The 27,735-nt window shown below is 39.3% G+C and overlaps 1 protein-coding gene across 4 annotated transcripts in view; it reads right to left on the reverse strand.

The window, feature by feature from the left end:
• Window positions 1-27,735, reverse strand: part of PPARGC1A (PPARG coactivator 1 alpha) — a 683,938-nt gene that overhangs the window by 103,951 nt on the left and 552,252 nt on the right. The window contains exon 1 of one of the 4 annotated variants that reach the window (XM_005554588.4): window positions 7,809-7,904. The exons of 2 other annotated variants lie outside the window; for them this stretch is intronic. In XM_005554588.4, the coding sequence (XP_005554645.3) occupies window positions 7,809-7,853 (45 nt within the window). In that variant the 5' untranslated portion in view covers window positions 7,854-7,904. Of the gene's footprint in view, window positions 1-7,755; window positions 7,905-27,735 lie in introns of those variants that run through there. One more of the 4 variants, XM_065544825.1, reaches the window with a different exon arrangement.

Genomic DNA, 27,735 nt, shown 5'->3' on the forward strand with positions numbered 1-27,735 from the left:
AGAAATTCATCCTGAGGCAATAATAAGGGAATGTGTACAAAGATTTTTCATATGAGGATACCCAATGCAACATTATTTGCATTATTGAAAACTTGAATGCAATGTGAATGTCCAACATTAAGTGATCTAGTTCAATAAATTATAGAGAAGTATGTATATACATATAATGTTATCATTAAAATCTGTTGTAAAATATATTTAATAGCATAACAGGAAAGTGTTCAAAATACATTAGGGTTTTAAATTAGGCTTGAAAAAACTATAATTATGAAAAGTTTACCTGTAAAAATATATCCTCAGAAAGAAGAAGAGGATGAGGAGGAAATATAACAAGCTATTTGTAGTGGCTGATGATGTTATAAGTACTTTTTACATTCCTCTATGTGAGTGTGCTTTTCTGTAATTTTCAAATTTTCTCTTATAAACATGCATGACTTTCATATTCAGAAGAAGAAGAATTATTCAGTTTTGAGAGGAACACAGCGATTCAGTACTAAAGCCATGCCTGCTTAACATACAGGGAATGTAGAAGATAGAAATAGCCCCTGACGCCCAATATTGTATCTCAAATATTCATCATATATTTAAAATGAAGCCATTTCTGCCTGTCATACCAAGTCCAACAGCTGCTCCACTTACGATGCAAAGCTCATGAGCAATAGTGAGGGAAGTTAGTGCCCGGTATACTTAGAAATCCCAGAATTGTGGAGAGAAGGAAGCTATCAACTCCTATTAGCTTGCCTCAGAGATAGACCAAAACCACTATCCCCCAGACACCACTACCATCTTCCCTTTGTTTCTCAATCTGAAATTTAATCCATTGTTAAGTCAATTTTCTCTTCAAAAATCTTAATTAGCCCGGGTGGGGTTAAAGAAACTTCATTCATTTATACAATAGTAAATATTTTCAAGAATGGTATGAATAAACTGGTAAGAATAATTCTCAAGAAGAGGGTCTACCAACTAACTGGGGAAAAAAGGAGGGGCCACCAGCAAAGGCTTATGGGAAGAGTGTTTAGAGACATGGCTTCCATTGGAGATGATTGAAATTGATTTGACCAGGAAAAGGCAGCCCCACTTTCAACCCGGTGACATGCAAATAAACTTCTGGAACACAGCCCATCCCTAAATGTGAAACAACCTGTGTAAATGCTGCCATTTTGCAGCCCAGTGCTTGGGCAGAAAGCTCATTTTTGGCTTCTCAAGTATCACAAGAGGGGAAAACTCACTTTCTTTCCCCTGGAAGGTCAACTATATTCATAGAAATGAAGGCTTTATATCAGCCAATTTGATTTCATGTTCTCACAGTTTCCTTGGCCTTTTCTGCAGATCATTCTTCCTACACATGGGTGGTCATTATTTTGACTATTAAGAATATTTGTAAGAAGAGGGGTAATGAGGTTGAAACCAAAGTCAGCCAGCCTTACGAGATTTAAGGTGATTACTGGAGGCTCAAGTCTACCTGACAGGTGGAGTCACTTTGAGGCTCTTGATTCAGCCCCAAATGAAAGGAAAATGCAAGATAAGAGGAACAGGGCCCTCATTCAGCTATGTCACTTGCCAGCAATTCGACTTTGGGTGGTTCATGTAATGATACTGAGCTTCGGTTTCCTTATCTATCAACAAAGATGGCCAGATTCAATTAAATCAAAGATCTTTGCCAGATCTAAAATGCAGTGATGTGCCTGTCTTGACAGAGACAGACAACTCAGGAAGCCTTCTTTGCACAGGGTGCATCCAAGTGTCTCGTTTCACAAAGACACTGGAAATCAGAGACGATGTACAACAAAGGCAACTGGTGCTCAGTGTTGCTGAAAGCACACAACTTCATCATTTTCCTTGCAATACAGATATTTAACCACTCAACCATTCTAGAAAAAGAATACCAGAGAACTTGTGAAATACAATACTTTCAACCACGGGTATTGGCTCTGAGAAGCTCAGCTTCCTAGAGACCTGTGTTTCTTACAAAGTTCAGGTAGCTGCCCAGAGAAACAGCCGGCTTTCATCTTGTTTATCATTAATTCTGGAAAGTAGCACGAGTCATACGTAAGACCGAGTCCCTGCATGCACAGCAAGTGTGAAAACCACACAACTGATGTGGTAGTCACTACATGTGATTTAGAAATGGTGTCACCCAGAGAGAGAAGATTTAGAAAGGAGGGTAGATATTATATTCAGGGTTTTGTACATAAGAATAAGGTCTACAGCAGCTAAGGAAATGAGAGTTTAAAGTAACATCCTTTCTGCCTAATACCTGAAGACCCTCCTTAAATAAAAAGCTCATTATATTTGGTAAAAGATTGTACATATTTTTAATTTAGAAGGGATCAGCTGAGATATTAATGTAGGGTGTGGAGGGAGGAAAAAAGGTCATATGCCTAATATTTCACCGTAATAGTATTAGCAAATGTATTAAACCAAGGCCATATCACAGGATAGCGTTTCCTTTTCAACTGTTTCCTTTGTACATACAACTCTGTTGAGTGAGAGACAGAAGATGTATGCTTTGGTGCCATCTAAGACCAACCAGCTTGGAGGTTTTCCTTTAAGGTTGAGTGAATCAGTCACAGGAAAACTAACTTCTCTACCAGAAAATTTGGAGAGGGAGCACTGATGACATAGGAGTAAGGAAAATATGACCAGGTAAATGATAAACGTCAGTCAGGACAATGCCTTGATAGACCCCCCAGCTATTCTCACACGATGCTGGGTTCTCGCTAGCAGTATTCACTGGCATTACATTCACATTTTCCTGCAACCAGGAAGAAGAAATAATATGAAAACTAACATAAGAAACCTTGCTTCTGTGCTTGTGAGACAATCTGCAAAAAGAGGTTGACAAAAGACTCATTTTAAACAAGCCAAAACCTCTATTATTCTTTAAAGGGTCCAGATTGTACTTTGTGCCAAGCAGATGATCAGAGTAAATTCTTTCCCTACCTCTTTTCAAAACAAAACAAAAAAATCTTTAACAATTCCTGAGGTGGACCTTTTTCTTTTCTTTTTTTTTTTTTTTTTGCCCAGGCTGAAATACAGTGGCGCAATGTCAACTCACTGCAACCTCTGCCTCCCGGGTTCAAGCTATTCTCCCACCTCAGCCTCCTGAGTAGTTGGGATTACAGGCACGCGCCATGACATCTGGCTAACTTTTTTTTTTTTGTATTTTTAGTAGAGATGGGTTTTCACCATGTTGTTCAGGCTGGTCTCAAACTCCTGACCTGATGATCCACCCCCCTTGGCCTCCCAAAGTGCTGGGATTACAGGTGTGAGCCACCGCACCTAGCCCCTGAGGTGGAAATTTCTACTATCCATGTTAGTAGATCCATTTGCATGCAGGCCACCTAAAAATGGGCCACACCTAACATTTTGCACAGCCATACAAAGCCACTAAGTGGGAACTCCTACCCAGGGCTCTCTTGTGGGTATGTTCAGCTTGTGTGCTCTCTTTGTCTTCTCTATGACATCATTCAATGTCACATATTACGTAAAAACCACGGGACAGGGGTGATATCCTGCGTTGTGTTATGCTTTGTAACTGCTGATGCACCATATTTCAGCTTTGTTATTTTGTTTTAGCCCAAATCACACAAAACTACAGCTAATAATTTTCTAGGAAAAAAGCAATTTAAATAGTAATTAATGTGAAATAAACCTATTCATTCCACTTACAGTATTATGGTTGTTAGGGATTTTATACTTGAAAGTATGGCCAAATATATCAATGAGAATTAATGAACTTCTGCTACACACCAAAATGTAGATAAATCCCAGAAATGTAATGTGAAGCAAAAGAAGCCAGACACACATGAAAGTGCATACGTTATGATTCCATTTCTATAAAGCATAGAAACAGATATTTAACCTAGGTGGCTGCAAATCAGGTGAGAGGTTGTCCTGGGTAGTGGTTTGGGGCAGGGCAGGGAGAACCACAGTTAAGCGGGAGGAGGCTCCAGGAAACTAGTTAGGGTTTCTTTCTTGCTGTCTGTGCTGGTTACATGGGTACATTGTTACTGAACATTCACTGAGCTAAACTCTTATGGTATATGTACTTTTCAATATCATATACTTCGATAACAAGTTTAAAATGCATAGAAAAGAAAGAGAAATAAATGTTTCTGTACCACACATTTTTGAAGTTTGCAGCCTGTCACACAAAAAAGTTCCCAATGTCCAACTTACCTCCTTAAAGGGACCCTTCAACCACTCAGACAAACAGCCTTGGAGCAGGACTCAAAGGACTTGATGTCTAGGTTTGTTTGTCTGACCTTGGACAAAGCCACTTTAACTTTCTTGATCTATTTCCACTTCTATCAAAAAATGAAATGGGATTACATATTCTCTGTATTTATTTCTTGAATAAGTGAAGTGAAAGAACATTACACCTCTAAAATGTTAGTCTTTTCTCTTGGTTCAAAACTCATTATTGAACGGTGCCATCGACTTGCTCGGAAAATGTGTCCCTCTTCTCTGAGAGCATGGACTTTGGAGTCAGACAATGTAGATCTGTTACTTATGATCTATCTGTAGGAACTCAAGACGTCACCTAAACTATCTGAACCTCAAGCACTTCACTTACAAAAATGGAAATATAAATGCCTATTTTACATGGCTCATGTTAAGGTTAAAGAAAATGAGTATAAGCCAAGTGCTTGGCATATAATAGCTACTCAGTAATGATGCCTGCCATTCATGTTTGACTACTTAAAACTCAATGTAAAATCAAGCAACATTAGAGTAGATGCAAGTGTTTGCTCTTCACCTGCCTTCCTCACCTAAGAAAAATAAAGATTTGGAAACCAAGCACATCAGACATTCTCTTTAAGTCCTATAGTAAGTTGACTTTCTATGAGGGACAGTGTTATCACAAGTTGTAGGATTGCCAGGTGGTTGTTTACCTAAAGAAAAGTAACAACCAGCCTCATACCAGTCCTGAGCTGGCACTACCTCTAAAGAGACCAGAAGCAGCAAGTGGAGAAAACAATTTTTGTTGCCATTAAGCTGGCCACAATGTTATTTGAGCCCAAAGTCTTTCAAGAATTCCTCTGTTAAGAAATCCAGCTGGGTGTGGTGGCTCACGCCTCTAATCCCAACAGTTTGGGAGACTGAGGTGGGTAGATCTCCTGATCTCAGGAGTTCGAGACCAGCCTGACCAATATGATGAAACCTGGTCTCTATTAAAAATACAAAACTTAGCTGGGCATGGTGGCAGGCGCCTGTAGTCCCAGCTACTTGGGAGGCTAAGGCAGGAGAATCGCTTGAATGTGGGAGGCAGAGCTTGCAGTGAGCCGAGATTGTACCACTGCACTCCAGCCTGGGCAACGGAGTAAAACCCCGTGTCAAACAAACAAACAAAAAAGAAATAAGACATTCATATGGTGCATGAAAACTGACAAGATAGCGTGAGTTTGGGACAATGAGAGGAACCACAAAGTATCAAATTGTGTTTTAAATGATGATATCTGAAATACACACAGAGGGAAGAATGGAAAACAAAGCCACAGGAACAATACAATTCAATATAAAGTTCATTGTGCCACCAGCGGCCTATCAACTAAATTGTCTTAGCATTCACACTTCTCGCAAATTTGTGATCAATCACATAATCGCTTCTTAAATTGATAAATGACATAAAGGATACGTTATATTTTATCTTTGATATTTAAGGTATTTTTTTTTTCTTTAAAGCAATTTTCTGCATAGTAAAATGCTGGCAAGTTGCTATCTAAGTCCAAAACTATGCCAGCCAACGCAGTAGCCACTAGCCACATATATGGCTGCTGAGAACTTAAAATGTGTCCACACAAAAATTGAGACTTCTATAGATATAAAATATACCTGGAATTTCAATCTGAATATGAAAAATAGAATGTAAAATATTTCATTAATAACTTAGAGTCATTTGTTAATATAATATTTTGAATATATTGTCAAAGACTTTAAAATTAAATTTACCTTTTTAAAAATGTAGTTACTATACAATTTAAAATTAGATGTGTGATGTGCCTAGTATTCCTATTTAACTTTAAACTTTAACGTTTTGCATTCGGTCTGCAAGTAACCTATATCATAGATGCATATAAAATTTATAAAATCAGGAAATTTCCGAATCATTAAGGGAAAGTAGAGCAGAGCCGCAGCAATGCACAACTCCAGGGGGCGCTACTCCCATCACAATCTGTAAAAAGTGATCCTCAGGACTTCGCAGGCCTCAGTCTGCATGGCCCTGTATTGAATGCTGTACAATCCATTCTCCCTATAAAATCAGCAATCCCTTCTAGAACATCCCTGGGGCAATCCCATAAAACTTTTCAGCACCCTCCACATCTTTTGCAAAACATATACAGAGTAATAAGATGAAAATATATAAAGTGAGTGGAAAATATTGCTGACCATACTCCAGGATGCAGAAGATGGCCAGAGCAACACCAAGTATGCAAAGTCTGAGATACATACAAGGATGCAGGGTTCTCAAGAAGGCTGTTTCCTTCCTAGGGACGAGAGGCATTTTTCAGAGGGTAACATTCACTTTAATTACAAAATGCACCCGCCTCTCTCTTCCAAGGGAGAAAAGCCTGTTGTTGCATTTATAATGTAGCTTTAGTTTCTGATGCCAAGAATGATTCAGTAAACACAGTTATGTTATGGTATACTCTTTCTTATTCAGTACTCAAATTATTCTCAAGGCAGTGCTGGCATTAATTCAATTTGACGCCTGTACTTAGGATTTCACATAGGTGCCTTCATCCAATTCTTCTTTGCAACTAATAAAATCTTAATTCATGGTAATATATTTATTTCTAGTTCAGTTCATGTTAAGGAGTGCAGTACTTTACAGAAAACTAATTAATATCAATCATATATTATAACACTTTTAATGGTTCATAGGAAAATCCGACACTGGGGGGAAGATTAGATGAACCAAGGGGTCTTAGCCCATCCTATTTACTCTATTTTTAGGACTTGAGAAAAAAACATCAAGCATCATTTCCAATATAAATTTAATTGAAGGTGTGCATCATAGGACGGCTGGGAATTAAGAACTCGGGTTCTTATCCCTAAAAGGAAATTGATTTGATGTGGCCCAAGAATGTAATTTACACCCTCAGACTCTGTTTTCCACCTATTTTGTGTAATAACCATATAATTTGCAGTTGGTGAAGATATTTAAATGGAGATGCACGGCATTATTAAAATAATGAACAACTTCACTAACAGCAAGCCTCCTGCAATTGTTGGTAACAACTCTACTTTTACATAACATTTGAGTAATGTTGAGGGCATCATATTTCTGGAGATTGCACACATAGCCAGCAGGATCGTTTAAGTGTGAGTTCTTGACTATGAGTGCCTGGAGTCGTGCAACACGATGGTCCTCACGTTTCCTTAAGGAGCTACATTTAAAACGCCGAATTCTCCTCCAGAAAACTGGAGCAGTGGATTACACAACCCTAAAAATCTTTAAAAATAAAAATAAAAACTAAAAAGAATGCACTAGATCACTTGAAATGCATGGTCATAATATCCAGTCTTTCCAAATTAGGCATTTTATTCACTCTACAACAAATTCTCCACGCTGACAAACGAACAGCTTAAAAAAAAAAAAAATGAAGTATGCTACATACTTATCTCTCTTTTTAAGTTTTTTTTTTGTCTGTTTAGCAATCCACATATAAAACCTCCAAAGCTGGTATACACACATATATGTATCTTTAAAAGCCTTCATCACTATAAATAAAATAAAACCCCACCTACCAATAGCATAAAGCCTCCTAGACGCAGAGATGATAATGCCTCCTGATACTCACTTTCAAAACTGAATCCATAGATGATAACCCCAACATGTGTGTCATTCATTTTACTGCAGTACAAATACTGGTATCGCGAGATGAGGGAACACTCACAACAAGGGCTTCGGCAGGCCACTTTTTAATTCACAAGGGCATGGTGACGTGGGAGGGCACCTGAGAGTCACTGCTAAATGAACTCCACAATAGGGTACAAATCTGAAACCCAATCTTAGCCAGATACGAACGTAAGAGCAAATATGTACAGTATCATGTGCCTTCCAGCAGCCCTGTGTCTCGAGGGAGCTCTCTGACATCAGCAGTTGAGACAGGTGGTTCCCTTTCCAACTGTGGAAAATAAAACCCTAGTGCAGAGGCACTAAGTAAATATAGCAGTACTGTAATTTTTCCTTGGTGCGCTCTCTCTGTGATTTCTGTTCTGTGATGATACTTTATCCCAGGAACCCATTCAGGACATCCATCCATATCCATAACTGACTAAACATTTGCAAACTGGTTAATATTGGCATTAAAGAGGGTGTAGAAGACTCAGTTTTATGGTCCTAGTTGGTAGAGCTAGGGTTTTCCTCCTCTTGTTTATTTGGGATACGTTGTCAAGTGGCTGCTCAAAACTTTATTGGACTATTTCACCCTTTGTCCCCTGTTATTAATACAACCCAACAGAATGACAGACAAGAGTCAGACCATCTTAAAATCACATGCACAGAGCAGGTCAATACCAATCATATCCAGTTTGAGTCTGAGAGCTAAAATCAGCTGAGATGTACTAAGCCCTTTGTGGTCACAACTATTTGCTTTTGAATTTAAGAATTACTCACAGAAGGGCACCCTGTAACGTGTGTATAAAATTACTTAATTCAGCTTCTATTTCCCTTTCTGAACATAGATACTTTTACACTCTGACAGCCGCTGGCTCTTAAAGCATTCTCCTTTTTGTTGTATCTCCTTAGAAACACAAATCTTGTTCCCTGGCAGCAGTGGCGCTAAGTGCTGTACCACATGCCCAAACTAGTTCTCCCTCGCAGCTTTAATTCACAGTAAGTGGCATGAAAGGAGGTCAACCCTTCTCAGAAAACACTCAGAGTTCTTTTCGACTTCAGAATCTATTTCAGAAAGCCCCACTCCCTGGTATGTAAAGAGCAGCTTCCCATTTTGAAATTCTGGCCATAGCTATTGACAACTTTATGGAATGGTCCACAAAAGGCCAAACACAGGGACATGATCACACTTTCAACTCTTGATCCTGATTCTCTGTGGATTCTGGAAATGATGTCAGACAAGGAAGTCAATAACTGCCATCCACTCTTCGCCCCCAGATAACCCTTTCGTTTGAAAACTACTTATGGCATGCATACATGTTATGGCTTTCCTTCCCTGAGGTGTTCATTGAATGCTTAGCTCAATAATGCCATCTTAATCCTGAAAGTTTCCATGGTGACCTACAACGGTAATAAACAAGTCTAAGGAATGGAAAATGAAGTCAGGTCCTCTTTAGTCTCCCTATTCTTCTTCACCTTTATGAATGCAGCCTTCTCTGCTTCTCTAAGTTCATAGTTCACAGATTTGGGGGCTAGAATAAAAATAAAAACAGTAACACAGAAATAACATCCAGCATTTGGTGAATGCTTACTGTATGCCAAATGCTGTGCTGAGTAGTTCTGTAGATTATCTCATTGAATCCTTACACTAACAGTAGGATTAGTATTATTACTAATCTGATTCTAAGGATAAAATCACTGAAGTTGAGAGAGGTGAAGTAAGTTTTCTAAAGACAAAAAGCTTGTAATGGGAGACCAGAAACTTCAAGACAGTCTTATTTGACTTCAAACTGTTGTTCTTAATGTTGTTCTTAATGATCAGGCTATGCAGAAAAATAGCATTTTTTGTTTGCACCTAACAGTCGCATAACTTAGACATCTAGTAGTCTCTTCACAAATCAGAAGGGAACCACAGCTTTATGTTCAGCAGGAAGATAAAAACACCACACACATCCAGCTAAAACCACCAGGGAAATTAAGAAAAGGCACAGCCAACACATGGCACCCTGCTCTGATCAAAAGAAGCCTTACAACAAGGGTCTCTAAATTTGATCTGACACATCATTTAAAAGAGTGCACTTTTCTTTGCAGATCAACCTTTACAGTTAACTTGGGGTGTCTGATTCAGGTCATTGAAGCACACCCCCAAGGAGAAGAAACACTTATTATAATGCCACGCTTCTCCTTAAATGAAATGAAGACTCCTTTTGAAGATAGCAATTCCAAACAAAGGCCAGAGTAAAACACATATTATGACCACATGAAAAATCTTATTATAAAGATGTTTTCCAGCCGGATGCAGTGGCTCATGCCTGTAATCCCAGCACTTTGAGAAGTCAAGGTGAGAGGATCACTTGAAATCAGGAGTTCAAGACCAGCCTGGTCGGCATGGTGAAACCCTGTATCTACTAAAAAACAAAAATTAGCTTGGCATGGTGGTGCATGCCTGTAATCCCAGCTACTCAGGAGGCTGAGGCAGGAGAATTGCTTGAACCCAGGAGGCAGAGATTTCAGTAAGCCAAGATGGTGCCACTGCACTCCAGCCTGGGCACTGAAGTGAGACCCTGTCTAAAAAAAAAAAAAGAAAAAAAAAAAAAAAGATATTTTCCATGCTACAAATGTGTTTCCATGAAGTACATACAGTATATACAGTATGCTTATCTAATCTAGAACAGACCTTAACAAATAGACTTTAACTGCCTGTTAGCATCAATAGTAGAATCAACTTCCAACAGATATTTTACAGCCTCTGCTTGGAAATGTAGTCAAATATGAAAAGGGTCACATGGATTAAGGTCACTGAAAACTCACTGTGGTGCCAGCCTTCAGAAAGTGGGGCTAAAATATGTGGCTTTCTAATCTCCTCTGATTTAGGAAATATTAATAAAACAAACTCCACTAAATTTATTTCCAAAAATGTAGGCTTTGGGAACTTTGTGGCTCTGATTTAGGAGTAATCATAGCTGAGCTCCAGAGTACCTGGGTCACCTGGCAGTCTGGTGAGCTATCTCTCAATGGGGCAAAAGTAAACGGCCCAGAATACAAAACCAGAAGAGACTGCCTCTCTGGATATCTTTACACTTTCTGGAGCTAGAAGACCAAAGGCCATCAGGGATGACCTATGGCTATTTGGAGTAGACCATGAATATTAATTCTGAAATCCCTATTGCCACCATCACCATCCCACCTAAAAAAACAAACAAGGAAGGGGGCGCCAAGATGGCCAAATAGGAACAGCTCCAGCCTCCAGCTCCCAGCATGAGCAACACAGAAGCTGGGTGATTTCTGCATTTCCAACTGAGGTACTGAGTTCATCTCACTGGGGCATGTTGGACAGTCGTTGCAGGACAGTGGGTGCAGCCCAGTGAGCGAGAGCCAAAGCAAGGCGAGGCATCGCCTTACCCAGGAAGTACAAGGGGGAAGGGAATTCCTTTTCCTAGCCAAGGGAAACCGTGACACACAACACCTGGAAAATTGGGTCACTCCCACCCTAATACTGAGCTTTACCAAAGGTCTTAGCAAAACGGCACACCAGGAGATTATATCCTGCACCTGGCTCGAAGGGTCCCATGCTCATGGAGCCTCCCTCATTGCTAGCACAGCAGTCTGAGATCTAACAGCAAGGTGGTAGTGAGGCTGGGGGAGGGGCGCCTGCCATTGCTGAGGCTTAAGTAGGTAAACAAAGCGACCAGGAAGCTCGTACTGGGTGGAGCCCACTGCAGCTCAAGGAGGCCTGCCTGCCTCTGTAGACTCCACCTCTGTGGACAGGACACAGCTAAACAAAAAGCAGCAGAAACCTCTGCAGATGTAAATGTCCTTGTCTGACAGCTTTGAAGAGAGTAGCGATTCTCCCAGCACGGAGGTTGAGATCTGAGAACGGACAGACTGCCTGCTCAAGTGGGTCCCTGACACCCGAGTAGCCTAACTGGGAGAGCCTAACTGGGAGCAGCCTAACTGGAGTGGACCTCAGGCAAACTCCAACAGACATGCAGTTGAGGGTCCTGACTGTTAGAAGGAAAACTAACAAACAGAAAGGACATCCACACCAAAACCCCATCTGTACATCACCATTATCAAAGACCAAAGGTAGATAAAACCACAAAGACGGGGAAAAAGCAGGGCAGAAAAGCTCAAAATTCAAAAAATTCAGAGCACCTCTCCCCCTCCAAAGGAAAGCAGCTCCTCGCCAGCAACGGAACAAAGCTGGACGGAGAATAACTTTGACGAGTTGAGAGAAGAAGGATTCAGTCAAACTTCTCAGAGCTAAAGGAGGAACTACGAACCCAGCGCAAATAAACTAAAAACCTTGAAAAAAGATTTGACAAATGGATAATTAGAATAACCAATGCAGAGAAGTCCATAAACAACCTGATAGAGATGAAAACCATGACATGAGAACTACGTGACACATGCACAAGCTTCAGTAACTGACTCGATCAAATGGAAGAAAGAGTATCAGAGATTGAAGATCAAATGAATGAAATGAAATGAGAAGAGAAGTTAGAGAAAAAGAGTAAAAAGAAATGAACAAAACCTCCAAGAAATATGGGAGTATGTGAAAAGGCCAAATCTACATCTGATTGGTGCACCTGAAAGTGACGGGGAGAATGGAACGAAGTTGGAAAACACTCTGCAGGATATTATCCAGGAGAACTTCCCCAACCTAGCAAGGCAGGCCAACATTCAAATTCAGGAAATACAGAGAACACCACAAAGATGCTCCTTGAGAACAGCAGCTCCAAGACACATAATTGTCAGATTCACCAAAGTTGAAATGAAGGAAAAAATGTTAAGGACAGCCAGAGAGAAAGGTCGCGCTACCCACAAAGGGAAGCCCATCAGACTAACAGCAGATCTCCCAGCAGAAACTTTACAAGCCAGAAGCGAGTGGGGGCCAATATTCAACATTCTTAAAGAAAAGAATTTTAAACCCAGAATTTCATGTCTAGCCAAACTAAGCTTCGTAAGTGAAGGAGAAATAAAATCCTTTACAGACAAGCAAATGCTGAGAGATTTTGTCACCATCAGGCCTGCCCTAGAAGAGCTCCTGAAGGAAGCACTAAACATGGAAAGGAACAACCAGTATCAGTCATTGCAAAAACATGCCAAAATGTAAAGACCATCAATGCTAGGAAGAAACTGCATCAACTAACGAGCAAAATAACCAGCTAACATCATAATGACATGATCAGGTTCACACATAACAATATTAACCTTAAATGTAAATGGGCTAAATGGTCCAATTAAAAGACACAGACTGGCGAATTGGATGAAGAGTCAAGACCCATCAGCTTGCTGTATTCAGGAGACCCATCTCACGTCAGAGACACACATAGGCTCAAAATAAAGGGATGGAGGAAAATCTACCAAGCCAATGGAAAACAAAAAAAGGCAGGGGTTGCAATCCTAGTCTCTGATAAAACAGACTTAAAACCAACAAAGATTAAAAGAGACAAAGAAGGCCATTACATAATGGTAAAGGGATCAATTCAACAAGAAGAGCTAACTATCCTAAATATATATGCACCCAATACAGGAGCACCCAGATTCATAAAGCAAGTCCTTAGAGACTTACAAAGAGACTTAGACTCCCACACAATAATATTGGGAGGCTTTAACACCCCACTGTCAACATTAGACAGATCAACGAGACAGAAAGTTAACAAGGATATCCAGGAATTGAACTCAACTCTGCACCAAGCGGACCTAATAGACATCTACAGAACTCTCCACCCCAAATCAACAGAATATACATTCTTCTTAGCACCACATCACACTTATTCCAAAATTGACCACGTAGTTGGAAGTAAAGCACTCCTCAGCAAATGTAAAAGAAGAGAAATTATAACAAACGGTCTCTCAGACCACAGTGCAATCAAACGAGAACTCAAGACTAAGAAACTCAATCAAAACCACTCAACTACATGGAAACTGAACAACCTGCTCCTGAATGACTACTGGGTACATAACGAAATGAAGGCAGAAATAAAGATGTTCTTTGAAACCAATGAGAACAAAGATACAACATACCAGAATCTCTGGGACACATTTAAAGCAATGTGTAGAAGGAAATTTATAGCGCTAAATGCCCACAAGAGAAAGCAGGAAAGATGTAAAATTGACACCCTAACATCACAATTAAAAGAACTAGAGAAGCAAGAGCAAACACATTCAAAAGCTAGCAGAAGGCAAGAAATAACTAAGATCAGAGCAGAACTGAAGGAGATAGAGACACAAAAAACCTTTCAAAACATCAATGAATCCAGGAGCTGGTTTTTTGAAAAGATCAACAAAACTGATAGACTGCTAGCAAGACTAATACAGAAGAAAAGAGAGAAGAATCAAATAGATGCAATAAAAAACGATAAAGGGGATATCACCACCAACCCCACAGAAATACAAACTACCATCAGAGAATACTATAAAGACCTCTATGTAAATAAACTAGAAAACCTAGAAGAAATGAATAAATTCCTGGACACATACACTCTCCCAAGGCTAAACCAGGAAGAAGTTGAATCCCTGAATAGATCAATAGCAGGCTCTGAAATTGAGGCAATAATTAATAGCCTACCAACCAAAAAAAGTCCAGGACCAGATGGATTCACAGCTGAATTCTACCAGAGGTACAAGAAGGAGCTGGTAACACTCCTTCTGAAACTATTCCAATCAACAGAAAAAGAGGGAAGCCTCCCTAACTCATTTTATGAGGCCAACATCATCCTGATACCAAGCCTGGCAGAGACACAACAAAAAAGGAGAATTTTAGACCAATATCCCTGATGAACATCAATGCAAAAATCCTCAATAAAATACTGGCAAATCGAACCCAGCAGCACATCAAAAAGCTTATCCACCACGATCAAGTGGGCTTCATCCCTGAGATGCAAGGCTGGTTCAACATTCGCAAATCAATAAACGTAATCCAGCATATAAACAGAATCAAAGACAAAAACCACATGATTATCTCAACAGATGCAAAAAAGGCCTTTGACAAAATTCAACAGCCCTTCATGCTAAAATTCTCAATAAATTCGGCGTTGAGGGAACGTATCTCAAAATAATAAGAGCTATTTATGACAAACCCACAGCCAATATCATACTGAATGGGCAAAAACTGGAAGCATTCCCTTTGAAAACTGGCACAAGACAGGGATGCCTTCTCTCACCACTCCTATTCAACATAGTGTTGGAAGTTCTGGCCAGGGCAATCAGGTAGGAGAAAGAAATAAAGGGTATTCAATTAGGAAAAGAAGAAGTCAAATTGTCCCTGTTTGCAGATGACACGATTGTCTATTTAGAAAACCCCACTGTCTCAGCCCAAAATCTCCTCAAGCTGATAAGCAACTTCAGCAAAGTCTCAGGATACAAAATCAATGTGCAAAAATCACAAGCAGTCTTATACAACAAAAACAGATAAACAGAGAGCCAAATCATGAATGAACTCCCATTCACAATTGTTTCCAAGAGAATAAAATACCTAGGAATCCAACTTACAAGGGATATGAAGGACCTCTTCAAGGAGAACTACAAACCACTACTCAATGAAATAAAAGAGGACACAAACAAATGGAAGAACATTCCATGCTCATGGATAGGAAGAATCAATATTGTGAAAATGGCCATATTGCCCAAGGTAATTTATAGATTCAATGCCATCCCCATTAAGCTACCGATGACTTTCTTCACAGAATTGGAAAAAACTACTTTAAAGTTCATATGGAACCAAAAAAGAACCCGCATTGCCAAAACAATCCTAAGTCAAAAGAACAAAGCTGGAGGCATCACGCTACCTGACTTCAAACTATACTACAAGGCTACAGTAACCAAAACAGAATGGTACTGGTACCAAAACAGAGATATAGACCAATGGAACAGAACAGAGCCCTCAGAAATAATACCACACATCTACAGCCATCTGATCTTTGACATACCTGACAAAAACAAGAAATGGGGAAAGGATTCCCTATTTAATAAATGGTGCTGGGAAAACTGGCTAGCCATAAGTAGAAAGCTGAAACTGGATCCCTTCCTTACTCCTTATACAAAAATTAATTCAAGATGTATTAGAGACTTAAATGTTAGACATAAAACCATAAAAACCCTAGAAGAAAACCTAGGCAATACCATCCAAGACATAGGCATGGGCACAGACTTCAGGTCTGAAACACCAAAAGCAATGGCAACAAAAGCCAAAATTGACAAATGAGATCTAATTAAACTAAAGAGCTTCTGCACAGCAAAAGAAACTACCATCAGAGTGAACAGGCAACCTACAGAATGGGAGAAAATTTTTGCAATCTACTCATCTGACAAAGGGCTAATATCCAGAACCTATAAAGAACTCAAACAAATTTACAAGAAAAAAACAACCCCATCAAAAAGTGGGCAAAGGATATGAACAGACATTTCTCAAAAGAAGACATTTATGCAGCCAACAGACACATGAAAAAATGCTCATCATCACTAGCCATCAGAGAAATGCAAATCAAAACAACAATGAGATACCATCTCACACCAGTTTGAATGGCAATCATTAAAAAGTCAGGATACAACAGGTGCAGGAGAGTAAGTGGAGAAATAGGAACACTTTTACACTGTTGGTGGGAGTGTAAACTAGTTCAACCATTGTGGAAGACAGTGTGGCCATTCCTCAAGGATCGAGAACTAGAAGTACCATTTGATCCAGCCATCCCATTACTGGGTATATACCCAAAGGATTATAAATCATGCTGCTATAAAGACATGCACATGTATGTTTATTGCGGCACTATTCACAATAGCAAAGACTTGGAACCAACCCAAATGTCCATCAATGACAGACTGGATAAAGAAAATGTGGCACATATACACCATGGAATACTATGCAGCCATAAAAAAGGATGAGTTCATGTCCTTTGTAGGGACATGGATGCAGCTGGAAACCATCATTCTCAGCAAACTATCACAAGAACAGAAAACCAAACACCGCATGTTCTCACTCATAGTGGGAATTGAATAATGAGAACACCTGGACACAGTAAGGGGAACATCACACACCGGGGCCTGTTGTGGGGTGGGGGCACGGGGGAGGGATAGCATTAGGAGATATACCTAATGTAAATGACGAGTTAATGGGTGCAGCATACCGACATGGCACATGTATACATATGTAACAAACCTGCACGTTGTGCACATGTACCCTAGAACATAAAGTATAATAAAATAAATAAATAAATACAGATTTTGACAACTGAAAAAAAAAAACCAAACAAGTAAGAACAAAACATAAACCACTGATTATAACCGAGTAGCAATGAAAGTTGCATGCATTGATTATGTAGTAGTTTGAGGTCTGACGCAAAGGTAGTGATTTATTTTTTAAAAACTCGCTTTGCAAAAAAGCATTAAGTTTGCATTCATCATGCCTTTCTTGATTTGCAAATTATGCATTTAAAAATGGAGACCTCAGAGCAGAATTGGAACTCAGTCACATGCAGAATACGTTTGTGTGACGGCTGTGTATTCAGTAAGGAGTCCCAGAGACACAAACCTGAGTGTGAAGTCCACTTCAGTACACCCTACCTCAGTACCAGTAGTTGAACTGCTTAACTTATCTGATTCTTTATTTTTCCATCTTGAAAATGGGGATAATACCTACCTCACAGACTTAACACAGGAATTCAAGAGGACTAAGTAAATGGTTGTAGATGAGGAGCCTTTTAGAGTGCCTGCTCTGCAGTTCCCACTACATAAATCCCCTTTTGTACTTTGTTCGAGTGTCTCAGCTCCAGTTAGCTTTCTGTTCTCCTATCCTTTCCTCTTCCTCCTTACTTGGGGCATTTTAAAATAAAATGCACATACAAAGATTTCTGCGTGTTTTATCCCATGAAGTGGACGCTGGGACTTATGAATGTACAAACATGTATGGGAAGCAGTGGTTCATGTTTTCCTCTCCGTGGGTGCCTTGTGCACATGGAGAGGGAAGAAAGAAGAAAACTGGAGCACAGAGTGAGCCTCTAAAATAAATGTGTAAGAGAGGCATTTTTTAAGATTAAAGATTTGAGTGAAAAAAAAAAAAAACTTGAAAACTTTGAAATGGACGAACAGTGATATTTGAATTCACTACCGATGCTTCGTGATGGTATTCTAGGGCACATGTTTGTGGAAAAGTACAGTGCACATTGCCAGCAAATGTAACTCTTTAAGAGAACGAGCGACAGTGTCTGCGTCTTCCAATTTCAAGTGCCTCTTTAGGTATTTCTAGGCAAAATCATCAAGAATTAAATGTGAACAATTAAAATTTTGAAAATTCCAAAAATAGGTGAAATGCAGTAATTTCTCACACAGAATGAAAGGAAAACTTGTAAGTTAGAGTACTTATATGTACTGAACCTTTTTTGAATATCTGTATCATAAAACTACTCTATAACTACCCAAAGTTGAAATTAAGTAAAATAAATTGGTGACATAGGAGAGAATAAATGTAAGCATAAAATTCATAGATTATATCTCTAAATATTATAAGTAGCACCACCACCCAAAAGGAGAATAGGGAACAGGAAAAAAAAACAAAACACCACCCTACTTGGAAAATTACCCAGAGAAATATATCTCTTCAATTCATGTGTACAGTGATTATCTATGTCTCAGACAGTAACTTTAGACATGTCAAAGGGTGCAGAACAGAGTTTATTCTTCCCTACGTGAACTCTGCCTATGAAATCCTAAATGTTCACAGTCTTTCTACCTTATAAAGATAAAGTTGATCCTAAAAAATTAAAATTAAAACTGAAAATCCTTGATAAAATACTCCACTGGGGTCCAATAATTACTTTAGCTCCATGATGCCAGGGCAAAGACAAGAGACACACATCACAAAGCTCTCTACACACGGGTGCATGTGTGGGAATGTGTGTATCTGCAAATGTGTGGAACACAAGATGAATGTGGAAACTTCAGTCAGAATTCGCTACACTCCAAATGATAGTTCAGCAACATCCCAGGTGCTTAACTGGTGTGCGATTTTATAGCTGTCTTCTCTGAAGCTGCTTACAGTCTAAATAGAAGATCCAACGCGTAATCAATCAAAATATCCACATGTGACTACTACAATAGTTGAACGCATTGATGGAGAAGTGGTGGGCATCGGCCGGGGTCTTGAAAACAGATCTAATTAATCTCTGAAACATCCTAGAATGAGTATGCCAGTCAGGCCCTGTGAAGACTTCCATAGGTCCCTGACCCATACGTAATTTGAAATAAAAACTAGACTCATTACTAAATTATATATATAGAGAGAAGCTCAGTAAAGTTCTAATAATTGTCATAATAGCAGCTACAATTATTACTTTAAAAGATCAAACATAATAGTCTTTTAAGGAAAGACGACTGGTGCCCTACATTGGGCTTGTGTATTGCTGGATGCCCTAATCACAAGGTTAGCATAGTACCAGCTAATCCGGCGTGGATGCCAATGCACAGATACAGGAAAATAGATATGGTTTGCCAAGACCTTGCTTATTCATTCATAGGCCCTGTAATAAAAGTTCTGAGATCCAGAACAAATGGTTACAAGAGTCATACTTGGCCGGAGAAGAACACATGGATTCCTCTGGCTTTTGGAGGGTGCCTGCTAGGACCCCAGGAAAGTGACAGGCAGGAAGAGGGATGATGAGTGAGAGACAGCGTTCCCTTTGACGTGAGGTCAATCTGGAGGCAGAACCAGGCTGTGACACTTCCTAACTCTGTGAAATGGGCCAAGACCCTGAATGTCCCTGGGCCTCTATAAAATAGAGATGAAACCACTGTCCTTATCAGTGTCTAAGGATCAGATACCTAGCTTGACACCTAGTAGACATTTGGTAAATGTTAGTTCTTCTCAATACTAGGGAGGCTAGAAAATAAAAAGTCCTAGTGACAAATGATGAATCATACCAGGTCCAATGTTAGCTGCTAAGGGAAATACAAAGAAATATGAAAGGTAGTGGGAGCCAAGATTTGGCTCTCAACCAGGTGGTAGAATGCAACTGCTGACGTGATTTTATTGTGAAAATTGTTCTTTAATCCATAAAATAGCAGCAAGTCACTAGAAGACCAGAGACATAAAACCAAGAGTAGTTTACAATGAAAGTAGGCATGTATATTTTGCACATATATGTGTGTGTGTGTGTGTGTGTGTGTGTATATATATTCTGTTTGTTTGTTTGTTTGTTTTTTCAGACAAAGTCTCACTCTGTCACCTAGACTGGAGTGCAATGGTGCAATCTCGGCTCACTGCCACCTCTGCCTCCTGAGTTTAAGCGATTCTCCTGCCTTGGTCTCCCAAGTAGCTGGGATAAGAGGTAGGTGCCACCATGCCGGCTAATTTATGTATTTTTAGTAGAGACAGGGTTTCACCATATTGGCCATGCTGGTCTTGAACTGCTGACCTCGTAATCTGCCCGCCTCGGGCTCCCAAAGTGCTGGGATTGCAGGCGTGAGCCATCGCGCCCGGCCGTATATTTTATATTTTATACCCATTACTATTTAAAGTGCTTTACACTTACTATCTTATGAAATGGCAACTATTGCTATCTCTCTTTATTCAGATGGAGAAACTGAGGCAGAGAATTAAGTAACTTACTCAGGGTTAGACATGTAATATGCAGGAAGGGTGACACTTGAACCTGGGCAGCCTAGTTCCAGAGTTCATGCCCTCCCCTCCTCTCAACCTCGACCCAAACTGCCTCACTCTAACATCTGCCAAAGTTTTAAATCTTTACTGCTTAAAACTGAGTGAAGCACTAAAGCAACATAGTTCAGTAAGACCTGGCTCCTGGTCTCCCTGGGGCCCACAGCCTAATAGAGAAAACGGAATCTATGAGTCTGGAGAGAAATCTACAGGACATAGTGAAATGCAACAGAGAAACCCAGGCTGCCTGGAATAAAGTGGAGAAGGAGAAGCAGGTGTTAGCAGAACAGTATTTCTCCCTCTCCCCTACTTTGACATCATCCTACCTGTCCATAGCATAGCACTGGGCACATTCAGTAAAAACAATCACCTTTGTCATCTTTGAATAATCAAGATAGTATTTTCCACTAATCTTATTTACAAATATAAACAAAATAGAATCTATACCCATAAGGTGTTGCCAGTCTTGTGGGGGCAGAGATGTGAATACAAATACTTCTAATATGTGTCCCCATGGTTTATGGCTATGACCTGAGATCTCGAGATGACAGATACAATATACAGCTAGAGTCCTAACATAATCACACCATCAACTTCCGAGACTTAACTGATGATTTTCCTAATGGACCATGAGTTTGACAGTATTTGCTGTTAATTGTTGATAAACTGAGATAAACAACCATACATTCATCCAAGAAACACATGTTAAATTATAATTAGTCAATAACTTTCCAGTTGGACAAGAAATTGACAGTGTCCATCAAGGACTAGAGAAATTGTGACAAGTCAATATGAATTTCACCAAGAAATATATATATATACCAAAATGCATATTGGTAGCTTTAAGAAAAACACTCATTGTTTTTGTAAGAACCCTTGACATGAGAGCTACTGCTTAACATATTCTTACATGTACAATACAGTATTTTTAACGAGCACACTGTTGTGCAGCAGATCTCTAGAACTTAGTCACCTTGCGTAACTGAAACTAAAAGGCACCCGTTTTTATTAAAATGTGATCCTGGGAGCTTCTCCAAAACTGCGTGTCCCCAAACATAACCAATTTCAAACTGAATAATTGCAAAATGGAAAGCCTGAACCACAAAGAGGCCATTAGGATAAGTTTGAAAAGATATCCAATATGAGAAAAGAATTTTTAAAGTGGGGAAATGTTTTAGAAATGGAGAGACAGAGAATTCCCAGTGAAGAGATGGCATTTTCAAGAGCAGGTTCTAGGTCAGACCAAGAGGCAGCTTGTTGCGGAATAGAACTTCATACCCCTGACTTCTGGCAGTGACCTCAGTTCACAGCTCTATGGCCTAAGGAAAGGTACCAAGGCTTTCTGTGTCTCAATTTCTTCACGTATAAAGTGAAGAAACCATGCCTACATCTTAGGGTCTTATGATGATCCCATCAGGATCATGTGAGACAACACAACTGATTCTTAATTATGTGTGTCAATTTGGCTCGGCTATGGTGCTCAATTGTCTAATAAAGCACTAGTTTAGATGTTGCTGGGTGGGTTTTATGTAGATGTGATTAATATTTATAAACAATTGATTTAGGTAAAGCAGATGACCCTCCATAATGTGGGTGAGCCTCATCCAATCAGTTGAAGGCCTTAAGAGTGAAAGCTGAAGTTTCCTTGAGAAAGAATTCCCTATGAGCTATGAAACCTGCCTGAATTCCCAGTTTGCTGGCCCACACTGTGAATTCTGAACTCAAGACTGCAGTATTAACTCTTAAATGAGTTTCCAGCCTGTCCGACCAATTGTAGCCTGGCAGCCTACACAGTCACATGCACTAATTTCTTAGCACGCATGTGCACACACACATACACTCTCTCTCTCTCTACACTGATATATATATATATATATCATATATGATATATAGAGAGAATTTCTCAATTGATAGATATTATATATATCATAATATATATGATATGTATGACATATATATGTGTGTGTGTGTGTATATATATATATATGGAGAGAGAGAGAGAGAGAAAATCTGTTTCTCTGGAGAACCCTAACTGATATATCTTCCAACTTACTGAATTCTCTCTATATGGCAGCAGTGATCAAGCACTTTAAAAACTTTAACTCTTAAATCCTTTTCTCTCTGTTTCCAACCACACCCCCACATAATAAACGAGCATATGGAAAGGAGGCCCTTCCTCAGTAGTAGAACAACTGGTGAAATGTGTAAAAGCCCAGGATAGTAACTTTCCATGTGATTTCAAAAGCAAATCTAGCACTCTCTGAGAAGAGGAAATGTGAATGAAATGAGACTTGAAGATATTTACAACATAAGCTCCACGAAGACAAGAACGATGTCGTGTTCACGATTATGTTCTCAGGTCCTGAAATGCTAACTGAACAACTCAGTAAACGTGTTGAATGAATGGATCATAGAGTTCTATAGCTAAGTAGAGGCAGGTGGGAATTTTTTTTTCCTATTACTTGGTATTAACCCAAACTATTTGACATCTGAGCTGATACTAGAGCATCACAGAGGAGGTATGTGCTCATTCATCCATCTTTGCATCCATCCATTCACCTCACATGCACTGCGTGCCTGCCACATTCCACAGGCTGCACCTCAAGACTGTGAAGATGAAAAAGACAAAAGGCTTGCCTTTGAAGCACTCACAGAGTAGTAAGTTGAATAAGCAAGTTATATTTATATTAACATTATGTACTGGAGTAAAGCTAAGCAGGAGCTGCCAGAAAAGTCCAGAGAAGGGACACCTAACCTCTTCTGGGAGGAATGCATCCTTTAAATGAATCTTTATTGAAGTGAGCTCGGTGCCAAGCACGATGCTACGCCACGAGACTATTCTCCTAATATAAAAGTAACTATTAATCACGGTTAAATTTTATTGAGTGCTTATTGCTATGGTTCACACATTGTTGTAAGACCTTTACATTTATTTACTGATTCTCTTCATAGTAGGGAATCTGGTATGTGTTAATATTTTTTAATATCCTTTTCTATATGACAAACATAGAGGCATACATTCACATACTGCCTTTTCAAATACTTATTGATCATTTGCCCTGTAAAACACACTGTGAGGTACCAATTTAATCAGCATATAGTGTCTGTCCTTATATTTAGTGGAGGAAACAGACAGATCCACAATCACTACAATCTCAGGCTATCTGACTCCCACGGTCCTGGAAAGGCCTTGTTATGAGCATAATCACAAATATACTACCTCTAAAACTACTCCAAAACTTGAGAATCTGATTTTGAACATAGCCAACACAAATGTGTTGAGAATGTTTTGTCCATCCCTATATAAGGAAAATAACCAAAGAGAAACATTTGTAACATACATGACAGATATCTTCAAAATTGTATTTAAAAACAACTCTTTCTTTCCATGACTAACCATGCCAACTGCAGTCAGTGTGGCCCGAACCTAGCATGGCTACCTTAGATGTCAATCAATATCAAGATGGTTTCAATTACCTTCCAGCCACTGACACAGACAGAAAGCACTGTTTCTCAAGATCCCATTGCTAAGAGTGTGTACACGGCAACAGAAGATGCTGATAATAATTTTCATTATTGATAAATAGCAAGTATTTGTCATAAATTAACAGCAATTATCTATTGCAATAATTTCTAAAGGAATTCTTATAGATAACAATAATTTTAATTACTGGAGAAACCTACCGCACCCATCAACACTCATGGCTCCCCGTAACTATCATGGAGGTCCAAGGAAGTTCCAGAAACCTTAAAAAGGAGGAGAGACTCCTTCGAGCTAAAGGAAAATGGTCTGTCTTCATTTCTTTTGTACTTTGGACTGACTCCATTTATTTTGTTAATGCTTAAAATTTATATTTTTTTTAAATGGGATTTTTGGTTATATTAAAAGCTAGGCACATAAACAAGGCAATAGAAATATCGTATCAATAGAAAACACCATATCAAATCCACTTAAAATGAACAAGGAAGTAAATGCTAGAACAAACCTGGAACGCACCATTTTTGTAGCTGAGTTTGAATTGAGCTTTGAGTTTCTTTGCAGTTTAGACAAAAATTAAAGTGTGTTGCATTAAATAAATTTCATTATCCAACAAAAGAAAACAGGACTTCCCTGACCTCCCTTATTCAATGGTAACACCATTCTAGTCCTAGTCCCCAGCCATTAGTATTTCTGATTCTTTTCTATTTTTATTCATAGCATTTATCAGTTTTCTAAATTCTATATCTTTGATGTATTTTCCATTTATCCTGCTAAATGTAAGACTTATGAAGACAAGAGTCTTTTTTTATTGTTCACTGTTTTAGCTCAGCCCTAGAATAATGCCTGGCATGTGGCAAATGTGATATAGATAGGTTGATAGATATAGATACAGATAGATATAGATATAGATAGGCACATAGAGAGATTTTATTCCAAATATGAATTCCAGGAGAAATTTATCATGAAGTCCCATAAATAAATTATACCAGCCTATGAGGCTACGTTGAGGGGGAGAGACAATAGCCTGACAATTCATGACCGACATAAAATAAAAGGCACATGAAAATGTGTAGTGACAAGGGAAAAGTATTTGGAGCAGAAGATCTAAGTTCAGCTCCTAAGGCCACCACCCCCTCCCTGTGCCTTCTATTAGGCAGTGTGGCATAACTGTGAAGCATCTGGGCTCCGGAGCCAAGTGGCTTGGCTTTAAATCCTGGCTCTGCCATTTATAAGTTTATAAGCTGTGTGACCTCCAACAATTTATTTAGCCTCTCTGTGCCTCAGTTACTTCATCTATAAAATGTGGATAATACCTACCTCAAAGAATTACTGTGGGAATTAAATGAGTTTATGTAAGTAAATCAACTATATAGGGCAATAAGTAAATTACATTGCCTGGCACAAGTAAAACAAAGTACTGACAGTTAATTTGAACTTACCCTTCATTCGTAAAACATGGATAATAACTACCTTTGGCATAGCTGTAAGGATCAATTAATCTTAATATGTGATAATGTGCTTAGGTGTTTTAAATAAATGACTATTGTTTTTTTATTTTCATGGAAGAATATATTCATCACAAGGCTTTCAGAAAATGCAGAAAGATAGAAAGGAGAAAGTAAAATCCCCTACATCCTAGCAAACAATGAGAACCACCATTAGCATTTTCCTGTATAAATTTCCAGATTTCTTTCTCTGCTATAATCACATGCAGATTTATATGTGCATGTGTGTGTTTATGAAAACATAATTTTTAAAGAGCTAGACGCACACGATGTACTGCTCTGAAACCTGCTTTTTAAAAACAAAAACAAAAAACAAAACATATCATGGGTGTTTTATCTCATATCTCATGTAAGTAAATAAAGATCTATATCATTCTATATAATAGCTGCCTACTATTCCGTTGTATGAAAGTGCCTTGATTTATTTAGCCAATACTCCATTCACAGACAGTTAAGTTGTTTCCAATTTGTGAAAGTGTTTTGTAAACTACAAAGTAATATACAAATGTTAGTTATCATCACCACCATTTAAAAAATAAATATCCAGACATTATCATTAAACCTGTGAAGGTCTTCTCTCACTAGTTCTTTAACCTGCTGGAAGTGGTGCTTCGATCTAATTGTATTAACATCAACATTTTTAAAACATGACATTTATGGATTCCACATCTGAACACACACACAAAAAAACAAATGAACTCCTGAGTCAGAACTAGGGGAAGGTGTTAGGGACTATTCCCACGAGGCTGTTTCTCAGTACAACCACTGTGTTCTTGTTCCCAGCACATCCTACCTCACCCTCCTCTGCCTGTAGATTGATATCACTCACTCACTGCTGCCCTTTTCCCCAGAACCTACCCATGGACTCAGAATTTTTGACAATGAACTCCAAGTAGTCATTATGAAGCAATTGGAACAGGCAGTAGAGACGAAATGTATTAGTTAAACCCATGTTGAAGATATAAAGAATAAAATGGGTACTTACTGAGTAGCTACCATGAAATGTGTCCATGCTGTAAATGGCAGATTTCGCAGTTATATTACACCACTGCCCTCCTAGATTCTCAGCTGCTTGCTGTTAGGAACCACATCCTACTCTTTTCTGTTTTCTTTTTTGTTTGTTTGTTTGAGACGGAGTCTTGCTCAGTCGCCCACGCTGGAGTGCAGTGGCGCGATCTCGGCTCACTGCAAGCTCCGCCTCCCGGGTTCACACCATTCTCCTGTCTCAGCCTCCGGAGTAGCTGAGACTGCAGGCTCCCGCCACCACGCCCGGCTAATTTTTGTATTTTTGGTAGAGAGGGGGTTCACCGTGTGTGTTAGCCAGGATGGTCTCGATCTCCTGACCTCGTGATCCGCTGGCCTCGGCCTCCCAAAGTGCTGTGATTACAGGCGTGAGCCACCACGCCCGGCTTTTCTGTTTTTATCTTTCCCTGATAAAAGACCACGTAAGAGTAGGTACTTAATCAGTGTTGTTCATTTGTGGGTGAGCAGTTGAAATAACGAGTGAAACCCCGATCTTACGTACTTTACAATCTCACTGATTGATAACTAAAATTAGTAGTGCCAATGTATTCTCTGAAAATTAAACCTGCCATATTATTTCTCGTAGGATGGGGTTTGGTAAGACATCCAAATGCATGAAAACAAGCAAATTAATATCACTACTTCTTTTGTAACAGTAAATTTTATCTATTAATTAATGCTGTGACTTAGAGCAAATGTGCATGGCAGGAAACAGAAAGCCCTGCTGATACCAATTTTATAGAAGAATGTAGTCGGTTCATTGAGCTACATTGTGGATACCTATGCTATGGCTCCGGTGCCGGCATGAGCTGGACGGATTTAGCTTATAAAACTCTGGCCTTTCACCTCTTAAAGGCTACAATTAACCCCTCTGTGAGTTTCATTCACTTAAAAAATATTTACTGCATGCCCAGTATCTACCAGGTACTGCAATAAGTGCTAGATTTGGGGAGGTCCGACACGACAAAAATAATTTAAATTCTTTTTTTTTTTTTTTGAGATGGAGTCTCCTTCTATTGCTCAGGCTGGAGTGCAGAGCCATGATCTCTCTTCACTGCAACCTTGGCCTCCAGGTTCAAGCAATTCTCCTGCCTCAGCCCAGCTGAGATTACAGGTGCCCGCCACCACGCCCAGCTAATTTTTGTATTTGTAGTAGACATGGGGTTTCACCATGTTCGCCAAGCTGGTCTCGAATGCCTGGCCTCAAGTGATCCACCCACCTCGGCCT

The sequence above is a fragment of the Macaca fascicularis genome, chromosome 5 (genome assembly GCF_037993035.2).
Source record: "Macaca fascicularis isolate 582-1 chromosome 5, T2T-MFA8v1.1".
Lineage (NCBI taxonomy): Eukaryota > Metazoa > Chordata > Mammalia > Primates > Cercopithecidae > Macaca > Macaca fascicularis.